Raw genomic sequence first — 18,212 nt, forward strand, 5'->3', positions numbered from 1 at the left:
AAAGGTTCTTCTAAACACCCAATTAAAGTTTCATTAACAAAAATCAAACAAAGGGAATGTTGCTTTAGATGGAGTGTGCGGTGGTGAACATTGATCTCAACTGAGCTAAGTACATGATGTATTCTTTCCAATCACAAACTGGGAGTGTGCAACATACACACTGATTGGTTTGCGAATGGGATACAATCTGCGAAGAGATTTATGTACTGATATGTTACATCACAAATCGCAGCTTCACAGAGGGTCATGGGCGCAGGGCTTTGCAAAATTACCTGCCTAGCAAATATTAATTAAACAGTTTCAATTTTACCAGCTCCTGTGACTGGCTACAAACACAGGGATGGAGGCCCAAGGGACAGCAGAACTCCATCCTAGCATTGCTTTCCCAAATGTGAGACTTTTGCTTTTGTTTTATAAGGAGTGTGTGCCCATATTGGCGAAGGGGGGGTGTGTGACAGGTGAGGATGCTGACAGTGCCGCTCCGCTCCCCCATCAGTCCTGCATCCATGTACCCAGGTGTTTTCCTGCTTCTACAAGCATCACATGAAACCAACTGTTTCATTCCTAATTGCAGTAAACATAACCGCCGTTTGGCTGACAGCTGTAGCTATCACCACTATGGTTGCACCAAACATGGCTGCCGGCTATTCGGCAATGAACATCTTAGTGGGGCTTCGTGCAGCAAAAGAAGTAATTACATGGGAAAGAATGATCATCAAACCAAAATTAGACAAGCAGTACTAGCTTACTTGCCTAAGCAATCCAGGACTCCTGCCAATGCAGTATATTGTACTGAAGAATCTCTGGTAGGCTCATGCCTGCAAGCCCCCATAGAATCAAACTCACCGATGGCGCCAGACGTGCACCCATCATTATTCCAACTCCACGGAAAGCCACGGATTAACCCGGATGATGACCAAACGTTACAGATGGCAACTGCCGTGAACACACTGAGGTAGGAAAAGCTGAGCTGTTGCAATATACCCTGCGAAACTTCTCTCTTCTGCATAAGCACAAGTAAAGCTGTAACATTCTGTTCTGCCGATTTGCATAAGTTGATTATGAACCCTGTCCGTATTAAGCTAATTCATTTTCTTAAGAGCTCCTCACTGCTTCCAACTGCAGACAAGTATCACTGAGATATTGAAAAAGTGGAACGTTTTCTTAATGCAAACAATATCAATCTGATACCGGATGGTGCTAATGTAATTTCAGCCAATAGAAGTGGATCTATTAATCTAACTACTGCCTTTCCGAAGATAAAGGGGCCCCTGATTACTTTTCCAAAGCAGAAGACACTAATAGAGTAACATGGGCATGCTCTGAACAGATGATTGGGGCTAAATCATCCACCCTTTGGAGGCCAAAGCCTCAACCTCCCCAAGAACATCGTGCTGAGGGCACAGCAGCCCACCGGTGCAGCAAGGCTAATGGCACTCAAGCTTCCCAATTGGACCGCAGCCCTCCTTCATTGCCCGCCAGCTTACATCCAAAGGTTCCAATCACATTGAACTAGGTAATATCACATAAAAAGCGTCACCCCCCTAGCAACGGAGGCACAAAAGTAATAGGATTCTCCACCAACACAACAGCGTGTCCGATGGCAGGGGTCATAAGTATACATTACAGTGGACCCCCATGTAGCTGCAGCTCTGAAGGCTCCTGGAGTCCGCATCAGCCTCAAATCATCATATGCAGCTTGTCCGTTTGTCCCACCCGGTTGTAAGGACACAGTCCCATAGTCCAGGGCGGCGCACCCCTCACAAGAGCATCTCGGTCTCCGTCCAGGTCTGTGCCGTCGCTTAAGCAATCTCTGTGGAGCCTGAATGATTCACATGGGTCCGGCACACAGTTTGAGTCCTCCAACATCACATCCGAACAGACCACGATCCTCCTCATTTGACAGACTTCGGTCCAGGCCTACGAGCCTGTAGATTCCCTATGCAAATGTGTTAACCGATGGCTGACACCACTACCATCAATTCTGCAACTCGAGGGTGGCTTCTGTTGTGCTCCTTCCAGTGTGTCTAGTCAGTTATTTTCCTCCCCCAGGGTTAACAAAATAGAAACCTTTCTATTTTGTGACACCCTAAGTTTCATGGGAATATTAGGCTGTACCGAAGGTCTAGGTCCTGCAGTCTCTTTTTGGTCATCATAAAGTCCTTACGTAGATCCTGCACCTTACGTGTTTTAATACGGGAAGACCATAATATTCCTCCCCTCGTATTGTGGAGCGCCATGCACCTGAGCGCTTTGCGGTCCCTATACTTAAAAATCCTGGCAATAATGCACGGGTGGCGATCCAGGCTTGGGCGTCGGTGCCAACACTCAGTGGGCACGTTGTATCATGCACAACTTGGAGAGTTTTCATTGCTTTAGAGCATTCATGATCTATTCCTCCAGGAACAACTCTGCGAATTGTCCCGCCACTCGCTCAGGGTAGCCCACACATTTTAAGTTATTCCTTCTTGAGTGGCTCTCTGCATCTTCATTCCTCCATTTGGGCGGAGAGCGACTTAAGTGCAGCCACTGTCTTTTTCAGGGGCACCACTCCTTGCTGAAGTTCTGTGACATACCTTTCAGCCTCAGCGACCCTCTCTGTTTCGAAAGCTTGCACTGAGAAGACCAACCTCAATGGAGATGGTGTCAATTTTTACCAGCATGGCCTCCTTTGTGCCCGTTATTGCAGCCATTGTTGGCGCTCCCAGCTATGCAGATGCAGCTTAGTAGGCCGGCACCCCCACAGCACTCTCATTCAGCACTAGATGCGTATACCTATCTATTTTATTAGCCTGCACTGTCCTGGTGGGCTTGTCCTTCGCCATCGTAAATATTGAGTGCTACTGTTGCAGTAAGCTGTAACCTAAGTCCCAAATGTCCACTGCTAATGGATGCCCCGTTCTAGACCTAGCCACTCACAGTCTTGGTTACATCCGACTTTGGGGGCCCAGGAATTCGAGGCAGTACACTACAGCCCAGTATGCCTGGTGTGGAGCTTACAAGTCCCTGTTCCCTCTGGATAGTGTACATCACCCTGGTGTGTGGCTGGAAAGTGGCACATCTGCACAGGGGGTGGGTACCTTCCGCTGTCAAAGAGGGGCTCAGCCCCCCTTGCTGATATCAGTATTGCTGAGTCTCCCCAGCCGCTCGCTTCACCTGCTGTTGGCACTCTCATAGGCACCAGTTGCCATCACCTGCTTTGTGGGGATTCCAGTGCCTTCCCTACCCCCCAGTTCTCGGGCAGCACTGTGTAGTAATTCACTCAGGAGAAGTTTGTAGAAAGTGAATTTATTGATATGGAGAACTACACAGCTCTTGAACTGCTAACCACCTTCATCATCAGTCAGTCTCCTCCAGTTGAAAGATAACATTCCAACTGTGACATCGGGAGGTGACATCACAAACACATTCAGCTGGGATCATGGAGGTGATGAATATTATATTTAACATTGAACATAAAATATAACACCCTGTTGCAAGTATTCGTCCCAATAGAATGTTGGCCTCACTGGTAGCTCACACCGTGCAGGCTGCGAAGGTCCGCTGCTTGCTGGTCGTAGCCCTGCCCACTGGGCTGAAGTAACCGCCATGCCAATCACATCGGCATGGAATATGGTGCCACACAGGCGCCACATTGTTGCCCCCATAAGTCCATCATGGTCGTCTGACAGGTCTGCTGTGCCCCCAGGCAAGGTGGACATCCTCAGTGACTTGGGAGCACTCAGCTCATGGACACTCCTGGCCTTCGTACTCTAGTGAGGTGCAACTCTGGGCTACAGTGCCAGAGGCCCAGCTTTGCCTCACAGGGGCCAGCTCTTAGTCAGTTGTGGGACCTCCGAGGCCAGCTAGTTACGTGCTCTCCACCCTACTAGGGGGAGTGTGGCTCAGTGCAGGGGTGCCCTCCTCACAGGAATGCACCTGGCAGTCACGACCCAACGTGGCCCAGCCTTAGGCTCACCGCTTTGTGTTCTTCCAGTGGACTCCGCTAACAAGGGCGCTATGGCACCTGAACCACCTGCACTGCAGTCTGGGTGAGTATCTAGTGGGGGCATTTTCAGTATCTGCAACCCCAGGATTGGGTAAGATAAAACGTTTGCTGGCAGGAGCTCACAGGAGTAGTCTGAGCGGCCATCCTGCCTGGCCAAGCTCCCCCTTGAGTGACCTATTTTGTGTAAATTATGAGGATCTCCTAAGACAATTCATGCCAAAAACGTGGAACTGGCATAGTTTACAGATTAGTCTAACTGACTGGTGTAATATTGTGAAAATTAATATTCTACAGAAGTTTCTGTATTTGTTACGCACAATCTCTTTTTGTCTCAATTTTTTCTTTACATAATTATAGCCAGCGTTATAAGGGGGTATCAGAGAGTGAGGAGATCTATTCTATTTATAACGCTACCGCAGCAAAAGGGTGGCTAGCCTTACCGGATTTTAAAATTTACTTCTGGACCATGAGACACTGTATTCACTGTCTTTTAATGGAAAACGGACAAGAAAATCAGCTTATATACTAAATTGGACCCTGGGTACAGATATAAATGGTTTCATTCCAGACATATAGGCCCCAATTACATAAAAAATGTGAGGTTTAAGACAATTCAAGATGCTAAGAAAATATGGGATGAGTGGTCTAAAAGTTAGCAAATCACTTTAACCAATTCATATATGCAACTATGGGGTTGCACCTTTTTTCCTGTTTTTCAAGACTGTATTTATAGTAAATTGTACAGAAAGTACCTTATGGTGGTCGGTGAACTCTTTTCAGGTGGTGTATTTTGAGCATTTGCTGATTTAAAATCCAAATTAAATTTAACAACAAAGTGGACTTAAGGACGCTGATATAGTACTTATGTTTACTAGCTGCCCTTTGCTGTGTGCATAATCGATGGGAATTTAAAGATGCTTATTAGACAGACTTAATATTGATATTGCACTTACTGTTTGGAATATCAAGAAGGGAATTGACTTGAATGTGCCTAGCCGAAATGCACCAATATATTGTATTTTCTACAATTGTCATAGTCAGACTGTGTATAGCCAGAGAGTAGATAAGTCAACTCCTACCTTTAACATTTAGTCAGTAGGCATGAATGTACCACGTTTATGAAATTGAATCTACTGTTCTTAAGGTTAGAGGGGGATAAGGGACATAGAAGACTAACAGTTGTTTCGTTATTGAACAACACTGCTCAACTTCATTTTTGGTTCTCATTTAAGTCCGTCTTAAGTGCCTTATGTTATAATATATAATCAAAACTATTCCTCAAATTTTAATAAGTCTATGTAGCAACTGTAAGTATTTGACGCCCTGCTTAAAAACAAAAATAAAAAATAAAGTAGCCCAGGAGACAAGTGCTGCATTTTAAAAATGTTTTCACTTAGGGAACATATTGGCAGGAGCACTCTCCTGGCGGCCACTGACCCTATTCTCAAAGAGCAATCCGGTCTATTGAGACAGTGTACTCTTTGTGAATCAGTTACTATCCCAACTCAGGGATGCAACTGCGGGCGCAGACCACTGATCTATTCCACAGCGAACCACAAACAGCAGCAGGATCCCTTTTCCAGGCCTCCTCCAAGTTGTGATCCATAAAGGACCGCAAAAGCTTTACAAGTCAGACGAGCCTTTCCGATTCGTAAAAGGGCTGTGATACATTTTAAAAAGGTGTTTTGCAAACGTAAACCTTTTGCTTTTGCGACTCTCAGACTTTGCGGTCGCAAAACGTCTTTGTACGTGAGGCCCAATGAATGCAATTTATTTTTCACATTATGTTACTTTCATCATGCCCGCAAGCACACAAATAGGCCCTGGGACACTTTGCTAGCTGCAGTGTACAGTGGTTCAGACAATAGCGTAACAAGCTTAAAATAAAATGCCTCTCATTGGGCTGCCTTAAAGACTCATTCCCGTTCCTAATGTCTGATTTTCAAAAACGAATTATTGTCTAACTTAAATCATATTTGTTTTGGCAACCATGCCAAACGTGATCTAAGACAGTTCATATTATTTAACAAATTAGCTTTGCACAGATTAAAAAATCTGTTGAAGGTGCAAAAACATTTTTAAACAAAAATTTGTATAAATGGTAGTCACAATCCATATTTCCTCAAACAAAAAAATAACAGTGACACCAGTCAACTCTTTCAAAGCACTTTTCCCCTTTGTGCTTTTTACAAATCCCTTCTGTCCATTGTTTTCCAACTTCGTTATGTCTACAAACCTTTAAATGCCTTTGTTCCAACATTTAATTGTCACATTTCGTGTGAATTTTAGAAAATTACAGACAACTGCCTCCATTGGCACAGGCAGTCTGGTTTTTGTAAAGTTCTCTGTTCGGAAACTGTTGTATTTCGGATGCACGTAGTAAAGATCTCTATTCGCTTAAGTTATCTTTGAGCTGGTGGAATTTTTAATTCTTAAATGTTCACGAATTGGAGATAGAGAGGAAATTCTCTGGGAGTTAATGTGCAATAACGAGAAAAAGTAAACTTTACAGAAGACAGGAGAAAGTCTAGCAACTCTGCTTACAGTGTCCTATGCGGCTGCGGGGAACTGCCTTGCTGTACCCTGGAGCATGGGGAAAAGAGAATGATCTTCTCTATTTATGCGAGCTTTGTATGAAGGCCACAAGGTCTCTTTTGTGGTGTCTTGTGAATAAGAGCACAGGGTTGACAGTTAAGATAGAAGACAGACAACCCTGTAAACCTCCTTGGGTCACAGAATCCAGGCAAATGCATTGTCTGTAAGACAAGTCGTGCTCTATTATTATTGATTAGCCGTACCTGCCCAAGCTATGTAGAATATCACGAGAATAGGCGGTTCAACCAACCAGTGTCGTGGTGGAATGGCGACCATATCAGAGTGCATCTCATGGAATATAACGAAACCATGCGCAGATGGAGTGTGGCGAGCAGCACTTGTGCCTGTATAACCCATATCATACTTCTAGGTCCACAGCAAACTGCCTTACAATGGGCCAAAGACTGAGATTGTCAGATGACTCAGATGAAACCCAATATGATGCACACAAACACAAATAATCATTTGCCTACAGGCAGGAGCTCAGTTAGGTTTCCAATGCATAGGGATGCCTCGATGGTGCCCACCACAAATGACGTGCTTTTTGTATGAACAGTGTTTTAGGTGGAGTCTACAGTAAAACTATTGTGGGAGCATTAGGTATGCAGTTTGTTACAGTGGTGTTGTTGGTAACTACCTTTAAGAGGTCTTGTGCCAGTGCATAATTTGAGCCGGAGCTTTCCGGTGCTGAGCACCGGCACCTAATTGTCAACACCCCACTTATGGCAGTCTGCCACAAGGTGGCGCTGCTCATGTAATTTAGAGATGAGCAGTATAATAGTTGTTTAGAAAAACAATATACATTAAAAAATGACAAATACCTGCCTCCCCAGCCATTCCTTTTGCTTTGGGGACCTGGAATAATCTGTACTGTCGCATTTACATGCGAGAGAGATGGTTAGTAGTACTTTTGGCAGCGATGGGTGGTGCAAGCTGATGTGTCCCCCAGGTCAGAGCCCTGGCACTTAATATTTTACCAATTAAGCACTGAAAATAATGGATTATAATTTGCACACTTGTTGCACTTATTACTGAATGCTTCTAATAAAAATTGTTTTCATCAATAGCAATATTTGTTGTTTTCTTTATTGTTAGATGGAGTAGCTGCCATGTGTTAGAGTCTAAGCAACAGTACACCCGTATCTCTCTGACACTCACTCACTTATCTTTAAACGCCAAAACAACTGCATGCCCTTATAAAAGGGAAGTGAAGAGAGGTTGTGAATATACGAATAGGTAATATATTCACCTAGTTGCACCAAGGGGAGAGGTGTGGGAAGAAGTTGTTGTCGACATTGTTAACTCAACAATGACCTGCCGAAAGTTGGCACACGTTCACTCTTCAATGGTACCTTCATAGGTTCTTTTCTACCGTTTCTTGGACCAGGTGGGTCCACCACAATTCTATTATTTTCACTCAGACAAAGGACAAATGCAGCTCACTTTGCACCAAAATTTACCTTTGTATCCACCGCTCAACAGGTTCCTGCATAGGAATATGCTTCAAAGAGAAACTATGCACTTAGCGTAGGGCTTCCTACAGAATTTAGGCTACTTTAAAATGATAAAGAACTTCACCAAGACCTAGTGGAGGTAAGATAGGACAAGGGTCCCATGTTCATATCAACTAATGCATTATGAACAGGCAAATAACTACCAGTCTTCCTGGGTTCAGCCACAAACACCAAACATAACAGATGCAAATACAAAATACAATGATGCATAGGCTAAGTTCTAGAACACTTTGAAATGTAGTAAAGACAAATGCTTTTGTTTACCTTGTACGCTTTCACAAATCGGACAAACACCGGGAAGAATACTGATGGAGGAGTGGTCTTTGGATTTTCACCAAAATATTTCACTGCATCATCAAAGGCATCCTGTAAAACAACAAATTTATTATAAGGGCCTGTCTTTAGAGAGTCATAGAAATTGAAGTTTTAAAAAAAAAAAACTCTTGAATTGGTTGCTTAATTTTAATCTTCAGAAAGGGGTTTCTATAAACTATATTTGATGAAGTCTCTTCTCAATCACAATGCTGATTTGTTCATGCTCAACTACTCTGCATCTTAAATTTGGAATCTAAATGATATTGCTGCGTCCAAGTTCAAATCCATTTTCTATGTGATCGCATTATTCCTCTTCTGAAGGCTGTACTCGGCGTTTACATCGTATCGTGTATAATATGTACACTACTTCATAGCCATCTTAACACAATAATTCATCAGGCTAATGTTAGCCATCACATACCCAATCCAAATCTCAATCCCCACTGAATAGGCTTGAAAGACAAGCAAAACACCATCATCAAAGGGCGCCTAATCTCAGGTTTAAAGAAGATGAGTGGAACAGGAAATCATCCCACAAAGAATGGCAATATGAAAAATCATTCAAGAATAAACATATATATGTTATGGTCACGGATAACTTAACCATCACAAGTATGGTATTAATTTTCAACCCCGAGAAGTAAAGTGGGATGATGAGTTGGAGGAGGCGGTGAGGTGTGTGGGGGGATTGATAGAGTGCGTGCGAAAGAGATTATTAATCAGAGGGAGAGAGACATTTCAAGACCTTTTATGGGCTGTAAAACGATAGTCAGATCAAATAATGGATAAGCAAAAAGAGAGAAAATTATCAATTGAAAGATGCGGCCCAGCTGACCCAGCACCTCTATCCTTCCTCGGTCTGGAGTAAGGTGCTTTCCTTAGGAAATAAGTGGTTCGAGTATGAGAACTTCAAACTAGCGGCACTGGGTTAGGTGTAAAGATTCCGCTCTGGGGTACAACCACGCTTTCAATCATGTACCCTGTGTTCTGGGGGTTATGAGGTGTGTCTGGGAAATAATGACTCCGTTGTAAAGGAGAGAGGTGACTCTAAGCATGTTTCAATCAAAGTAATGTTAGAAAATGTACATGTGCATTCAATAAAATGATGTCACAAATCTAATTACTTAAAAAAAATACACCATTTAACATCTAAACTAGGTTATGTTTGATGCTATGCGAACGTAGAATACTGAAATATTCCATGAATGTTAAAATGAGTTCCACACTTCTGCTATCCGTAAATTATCGAGTTCATGAGACGTCTTTGCATTTGCCTTGAATCGCAAGCATCACAGAGGGGTATTAGCCCCATTGGGACCTTGTGTCCATCCCAGAAGAATCTGTGAGAATGGAATGTTCCTTGTACCATGCAGAGGGAGTGCCTTGAGGGACTGAGAAGGGACCCGTGGAAGACAGAGGAAAGGAATGCGCCATGTGAAAAGCTGAGGGAGTACAAGTGTCCCCTGGAAGACTGAGGGGGCAAAGGTGGCTTTGGAACACTAGGGAACAGTATGAACCTTGTGGAACACTGCACACAGGACGTGAGAATAAACCCTCCTCTGTAGAACTCTGTCGTACTGAAACATTGCCTTTGACATTCAAGACACCCAGGCCTCCTACATTTCTTTATCAATGTGCGCTCCCTTCCCCTGGGTACTAGCGGCAGCATACATAAGCAAAATCAGCCACCTACGCTTGATATATGGCTATGATTCTCTGCATGATGTCTTTCTGTTAAAAAGAGATTACCAGCTGTGCCAAAAATTCGGAACAAAAAGAATACCTGAGATATTTTTGCATCGTCTTGTAATTTCTTTAGTTTTCCTTCATTACTGTGAATGAACTCCTTCAACATAACATTATGGTCATGCATAGTGTATTCTCGCTTCGTAAGGTCCATTCCTCGCTGGAGCTCCTTTACATCCAAAAGGACATTCTCGAGAGAGACTGGAAGTAAATGAAACCGTTCAAAGCATCAACATACTACTCAAAGCACCACAAGCACAACCTTCAATATTTGATTTGCTGAAATGTGGTTGCGATTATTAACTTTGCAATCACGATAGAATGAAGCAGGACACGTTAAATAGACACACAAATGCACATATTAACACATTCACAAGTATTTTATCTATTTATTTTTTTAGACAAAACCTGGGGGGGGGTTACACCTCTGTTTGACATATGTCAGGTATAAAAGGCACTGCCCGTTTGCTGTTCTTCTAATACATACTGTGCTAAATATTGTTTTTGCCACACATCTTCATTTTGTATTCATAATAACTGTACTTGTCACTCTGCTCATGCATTCTTGATATTTATGTGTTCAGAATGCACACAAGCTCTACACAGCTCCCGTTTTTTTGTTATGCTTAAACACGAGGCAAAGTCTCTAGCTGCCCTAATGAGCTCAGCATGCCCTTATTCTTCTTTCTATACATGCTCGCAGCCAAGCCCTGTGCATACTACACACTCTGTAGGTCCGAGTTAAGAGTTTGGCCTTGGGTTGCGTCGTGTGTGCTAAAGAGTTTGGCCTTGGGTTGTGTCGTGTGTGCTAAAGAGTTTAGCCTTGGGTTGTGTCGTGTGTGCTAAAGAGTTTGGCCTTGGGTTGTGTCGTGTGTGCTAAAGAGTTTGGCCTTGGGTTGCGTCGTGTGTGCTAAAGAGTTTGGCCTTGTGTTGTGTCGTGTGTGCTAAAGAGTTTGGCCTTGGGTTGCGTCGTGTGTGCAGTGCATACAGGCGTGGATTGCCACTAGGCTTTAAACATACTATACAAGAGCATGATCACTGTGCACCCAAACCTTGTAATTTCAATGAAGGGCAAGGGAAATCGATTTCCATATCAACACTCTGTTTTGTACAGAGGTAAATTCAGCAATTAACACAGCGACGAAAAATAAACATTTTACACCAGCCTGGAATCCACAAAGAAATACTGGAAGCATAAATGCATTCAGTACTGCAGATTTCTCCGCCATAATGGCAGAGAAAGTCCCAGCAGAAAAATTGCACTCAAGGGGTGAGAATTGGGCGAGGGTTACCTTGGCAGTTTGGGAACGCCCACTAACATTTATGCTTTACGGCCTTCCCAGACTCACCCAAATTTTTCCACTCTGAAATGGTCAGAGATTTACCTCAACCAAGGGAATCCTGCGCCTGGTGCAGGTTTTCAGATGCAAATCTGGTAGTGTTTGTGAATAGCAAAAAAAAACAAAAAACCTGTAAAAGTACATTCAGGTGGAGATGTACATCTCCACCTGTGTTTTTACGTGTTTTTTTGCTGAATAGGTGCCAGCATTTTAAGCCGTCTGCGCAGCTCTTCAAACTATGGGAGCATTTTGCACATTAGTGTAAGAACTTAGCATAAAGAATGGCATTTTTGCAAGCAAAGACTATATGAATTTTTTTTAAGAATGGAAGATACATGTTTTTTATTCATTTTTTTAATAATTGACATTTTTTATGTATTTATCCTACAGTTTTAGTAATGGTGCTTGCTGTGAAATGGGGTTGATATATTTTAAAACCAGTACTGTTCTCAAATCGGTGGATGTGTTTTTATTTGCATAATGAGTCTTAAATAACAAGAATTATTTATGAAGCTACTAATGCACTGTCGTATTCCACGGTCCTTGCTAATCGTACAAACAATGATTCACACCTAGTGACTGTATCCAGAAGTATGGTGTTAATACAAACGAATACGTACCTGCTGCAGCCTTCTCGACGTAATGGAGTTCATTGTAAAAGAGCGACACCTGCTGGTACTTCTCCCGCACAACGTTTGATATGTAGTGCAACAGCGTTTGCTTTCTGTCCGTTGACTTCGTGTCTAAAAGCTGGGAACAAGAGGTATGGCAATGCGGCAGAGTTAGAATCAAACAAATTTTGTACGTAGCCAAAGTGGACATATTTTAACAGCAAACGTCTCTAAGAAACGCTATATACACGAAATAGTAGCAATAACTAACAACAAAAGGAAACAAAGCTGTGTGGCGATCTGGCACAAAGGCAACAGAAAAAAGAAAAAAGAAACAAGAATGGGGATTTTGATTCTCGTAAGTATATTTTTAGTCTCAGGTCCAGACCCTCTCCATTGTACAACAGGAGGCTGCGAAGGAGCTCGCAAGGGGGTTTGACAGAGTGGAAGCAATTTAAAAAAGTAAAAATGCTAATTACAAACAAAGCTCCTTCAAACCAATTAACTTAATAGTCTAAGAATTTATCAATAACAACCAAGCCAATCCATCAAGAGAGGACTAGCGGTTCAACCACACACTTTAGCAGACACTGAAGTCGGCAAGTGCTTGCCACAGTACCTGGCTGACCTGTAGATGAAGGTCATTTAAGGACTTTCCAATACAAAGGAGCAGTGTTACATGTTATTGACAACACCGAAACACCTTGCAGATATTAGTAATCCATGGACAGGGTGAAATATTAACAATAACTATAATTTCCATTAAGCAAAGTAATCCCTTTCAGTGCTCAGGAAAGTGCACGTGTGAGCACATGCGTTCCCCAGTCCTTCTTTAAACAAGCATTGGCATAGCCAATAGGTCTCGCCTTTGGGACCTTTTAAGTGTTTAGTTATGCAGCACAATATCATTGGTACAACAGCATCAACTGTTGCATGGCTAAACACTTAAAAGAAAGGTCCCAAAGGCGAGACCTATTGGCTATGCCAATGCTTGTTTATACGTGTTTTCTGGTAGAAATGGTACTGCAAAATGATTGTGAATATCCAGGAATGTAACCATTTCGGATTCTCCCATGCTCTTCAGGCGGACACCCCCATGGAAAGCCACATTTCCTTCCCTGCATCTAAACTTAGTACTGCGGAAAAAACGTATAAGGGTTGTCAACATGTTCTAAATTGTTATATTCATACTAACTTTACTGTAAATTAATCTCTTGGCAAACGCAGAATTTTCGACGTAACTTTTTCAACATCATTATTTCGAAAAGTAGGATTAACTAGCCATGTTCGCTTGAGGTTGAGTCAATCAGTGAAAAGCAGAAACTGAACATCTCACCAAACCGAATAATTAAAAGCGATTGTGTTTCTTACCAGGTATATGTCACCCAGCGTTTATTTCAGGTGCAGATATTCTGTTGTCGGATCTCGTCGAAATTATTTACAGTTAATACTTGCATAAAGGTTAGAAAGGTTGATGAAGCGTAATGTTGCTTTGTTTTACTATTCAAGGCATGTCAGAATGTAATTATGACTGATTCACAAAAGTGTCGTGCCGAGGAGCGGGCTTTGTTCGAACGCTGATCGTGATAAGAACTGACAGTATCAGAGAATAGAGCATTTTAGTCTTGTTACTTCTGAATGATTGCTAATTACCCTGGGGGTCATGCATTATGCTGGCAGGTTTCATTGAAATTAGTGTTTTTATCATAATCTGCTTTTCCAAAAATGTCTTAGCATAAAACACCGAAACGGAGTAGGTCAGGGACAGTAGTTTAGACGGGCACAGAGGAATGGGAGGCACACAGGGGGAGCACAGGGAGAGGGGCAGAGAGAGGGAGGCAGCCTGGGAGAAACAGAGGAAAGAGGTACATGGGGAGCAAAGGGCAGAAAGAGGTACGTCGGGAGCAAAGGGCAAAAAGAGAGGGAAAGGGGCAGAGACAGGGAGCACAAAAAAGAAATAAAAAACAAGCCCGGGAGTTGTGTGCGTGCGCGCTAAAAGAAAAGAGAAAAAGCATGTGAGTGGTGCACGTGCGCGACGGCAAAAGTGAAAGCAGGCTGGCGAGTGATGTGCGTGCACCATGACGAGAGAGGAAAGCACCTCTGCTCGTCATTGTGCGCGTAACCGCACGCTCTATGCCAACCAAAAAGCTGTGGTCGAACTTTTTAAAGCCTGTTTACTAAATGTCTCGCAGAGCAAAGCATGCGCTGGCTCAGGCGAGACTTAAAAAGGCATTATTTACTCACATTATGAGTATGTGTTGAACATGATCTCAATGTGGAGTAAAGCCATCATAGCAGGTGATTACGTCCGCTCATCTTCTTCTTCTATGCAGCAAAACAGGTCTACTGTCATTCTCCAAAAAGTGGATTGAGTTTAATGAGAGAAGTGTCGTTTGTGATCAAGTAACAGACAACTTATTAAAAGGAGGTCTGCAAAAGCTTAATGTTATTTTGGACAAAAGTACGAAAAGAATTTCCGTCTATTACTGTAGAACCTGACATGATAGTCCCTCATTTCTAAATGAGCGGATTTAAATAAACAATTCTCAGTTTTATTTAGTTTTGCAGGTCACTATCATAAGCATTAGTTATGTTTTTTTTTTTAAATCTAGAATGTTCACGCCTTAACTCTGTCTCTGAGGTATTTGCAGGGTTCTGTCGCCATTTCAAAAGGGCCGACAACCCTGCAGGTTGGCAACATTTGGTGACTGCATGGTGGCTATGTGCATTTCACTGGAAACTGCTCTGCTGCTCAACGGAAGGTCTACAGCATTCTAATCAACTGGGATAATTTGAGATTCAGTTCTTGTTACTCATGAGATGGCTCGAGCAGGAAGCAAAGAAGACCTAGGCGAAGGCTGTGACTTTGCAGGTAGGCGCTGCAGGGCTGGACAAGGTGCAAGTGCAGAAGCATCGCAGCGGACGATTCACATTTGAGATACAACAGAAGCTCAAACTACAATAGTAGCTTACGTCACAGGACGTTTTTACACCACATCCACACTGACACTCATGTGCTCAATGCAGTCTGTATTTTTCCAGGAAACATTTCAAGTCCTAAGTGTTCTTTTATCCTGTCTCTAAGAGCAGCATAGGAAATGTATCTGCAGCATAGTCTCTGGAACGCTTCACTGTTCAATACGAATGGCACAAATTTAACAAGATCACAAAGACGCCTTTCAGCTTTAGAACTCCTACTAGTCTTACAGTAAGAACCTTTTCAGGGATAAGAAGTTCTTTGGACCCTCTCAACTTTCACAACTCCTCCTGAGGATTCCGAATGGCTTAGAGATAAAAATATTATTCGTGCTGTGCACCATACAGACGCTACAGTGACTGCATGAAACTGACAAATGGTTGCATACAAAAAGGATCAAACAATCGTGAAAATTGCCTGACCGCTTTTAATGTTAGGCTTCCACAATAAGCCATTTCACAAGAAATGTCAAATCCTTTGCTCTTCTGTGAGATTTATTTATAAAAGATTAACTGATTGAACACTCTATGGAAAGAAAAATGCAGTTAGGTTAATTTGAGTAGAACTCTGAACATTATGTAGTTAAATGCCGCTTCACAAGTAATCCAACCTGTTCATGTTCAATAGGCTTTTGAAAAGCGTACCAGATTTGCAAACAGATGCAGCTTGAAATCTTGGTACATTTGGCATCATAAAGCAATACCCATCTATTGTGGTAGTTTTAAACTTTACTATTTATGGGTTTTAATATGCTGACCTCTTGTCGGACCGCAACCAATTTCTGGAAATGAATTCACGAATGTTGATCCCTCTATTTTGCAGAAGCATATGTCGTAAAATACTCAGTTTCTCTTACTGATTTTTGTGTGTGGGTCCTTTTCACTTACCAGATCTAAACTTTGTAGTTTAAAGCCGTAAACTGCACCTCTTTTACTGCTGTTCATGTAGTTACCCAGGGCCAGGATTATCTGAAAGAGAAAAGGATGAAACATGGCGTTCAAACATTACCGAATAGTAGTTCTTGAAACACTGAAGCATCGTTTGTTTCAACCAGCGTCTGCACATATTGTGCTATAGGAAGAATGTTGTACACAACGCAAGTACATTCCCGGAAGCAAACTATAGCTTACCTCTAGGATTTTCTTGAGTTTTTGAGATGATTTGATAGAAACAGATGCAGCTATTATGGCATGAAGTTGCTGCAAACGAATAGAAGAACACAATGAATCATGGGAAAATGCAGCAATACATATTTGCAGAGAGGCAGCCATGTAAAATTTGTAACTAATAATGAACGTATTTAATAATGGCTTTGCATATGGTTGAAAAGTTGACAATTACATTCAAGAATTTAAAGACATTGCACTGTATCTTTTTAGTGGCAACATGCTTTTTTTTAAAAAACACTGTAAGATAAGGCAACCTCGGTGAAATCAGCCCTAACCGTACCCGTATCTTCCCCGGGATCTTGGGGAACATCTCAATGTGCTGCATGGACTACATCTACCACTAGAAGACTGAAAACCACCTCTGCCTAGACCAGCCCAAGATGGAGGCACGCCGAGGATAGCTCTGAGGACAAGATGCCGCCATCCTAGCAAAGCCTTGGATCAGGCTAAAAAAGTTAACAAGCTGGGTATGATCTTTAAGTCTAAGCTAGCTTTCACCAATCAAACAAATACAATAGGTTTAAGGATCCAACTTCAAACTGTGCATGCTTCAATGTGTCTCCACATAAAAGCAAAGAATAATGAGGTTGAATTCCACTGATTCGCAGTCACATGTCCACACTACTTTAAGAAATGACCCAGGAATCTCTACAAAAACACCAGCAGACTAACAAAGAACTGGTGGCACATACTGTGTTTGAATACGAGAAAACAAATGCACACACAATTAGCCTCATACGTGCTTTAATGACTTTGGGCGTAGCATATAATAAAACATAAAATCCTCTGCCGTACACAATATAAGGGTGATTGACACACAAGCTGACCCATGGCTATCCCCCAACTAGGACTCTCGGACTGCGAAACACATTGTACAGACACGGTTGTCTGATCCTTCATGGTATAAGCTTGTGTGCTCGACCACTGCAGTATACCAGGCGGTTTCTAAAAAACTAGCGAGAACAGATCTGTTCCAATAAGCCTGATCGCTCATTATGGTCATGTGCAATAAAGCCACAGATTTGTACCATATCTTCTCTTGATCAAACTCTTCTGCGGCTGGGACTGCTAGTTAGACTTTCTACCTCTCATTCATCCAGTTTGACATTAACCTTAATTAACTGGTGTCAACACTGGTGGTTGCGCCTAGCTATAAAAGAGCTGTGCCCTCAAGAAGCTGATGAGGTAACTTATTTGCTTCAGTATAACAAAATAAATGCACATTGCTCCACTAAAACCTCTGGTATGGTAGATGTAGATTATGACTGAAAACTGGTATGCAAAATATATCAGGATGAACAGCTATATGGTTTCATGTTCCACTTAATTTTCAGTTCAAGGTAAAGTGAAAACTTCACTGCATCAATTTTTTAAAACTTTGTTTTACTGAGTTTAAGCTTTGTGACTGTGTCAAGCAGCTGAAACAGCGCTTATAAGCAATTTTCATACAGACAAAAATACACCAGCAATACCAAAAATCAAAAAAACTCTCCAAAGTTATTTTTGCAATATCTAAAAATGACCCAATGTATGGGAGCTTCTTAATATTATCCATAAGTTATTAAAACCTTCTTTTTTAATTCGGGTTTTTATTTTTTTTAACACTTGGATGCATTCTGCTGATTATTCTCTTTGTATATTTTTATAATTGTATTGCTTGTTTTACATGAGAGTTGTAGTGTCTTTGTACTTTTATGATTATTTTAATAATCGAATAAAGATGCGTCTGTCTGCCTGTCTGACCGTGTGTGTGCTTATTTAGATAATGACGGTCTGCATCGTTTGCTCATGATTAACCTAGATTTGTGACACACATCACTCTGCAGCATAAGACATGAGCCAGTATCACACAATCAAGCAATCTATAAAAATGATTCAGCCTTCGTTGTAAAGGCATGCATGACTCAGCCTTCGTTGTAGAGGCATGCATGACTCAGCCTTCGTTGTAAAGGCATGC

General features: G+C 42.1%; 1 protein-coding gene across 1 annotated transcript in view; it reads right to left on the reverse strand.

Moving 5' to 3' along the window:
* The window catches only part of FMNL2 (formin like 2), a 136,577-nt gene that overhangs the window by 12,163 nt on the left and 106,202 nt on the right, over nucleotides 1–18,212 (reverse strand). The window contains exons 16-20 of the mRNA XM_085646226.1: nucleotides 16,217–16,285; nucleotides 15,974–16,054; nucleotides 12,119–12,248; nucleotides 10,196–10,359; nucleotides 8,362–8,463 (exon numbers count right to left, since the gene is read on the reverse strand). Of these exons, the coding sequence (XP_085502352.1) occupies nucleotides 8,362–8,463; nucleotides 10,196–10,359; nucleotides 12,119–12,248; nucleotides 15,974–16,054; nucleotides 16,217–16,285 (546 nt within the window). The remainder of the gene's footprint in view (nucleotides 1–8,361; nucleotides 8,464–10,195; nucleotides 10,360–12,118; nucleotides 12,249–15,973; nucleotides 16,055–16,216; nucleotides 16,286–18,212) is intronic.

This window comes from Triturus cristatus, chromosome 3_1, assembly GCF_964204655.1.
Source record: "Triturus cristatus chromosome 3_1, aTriCri1.1, whole genome shotgun sequence".
Taxonomy (NCBI): Eukaryota; Metazoa; Chordata; class Amphibia; order Caudata; family Salamandridae; genus Triturus; species Triturus cristatus.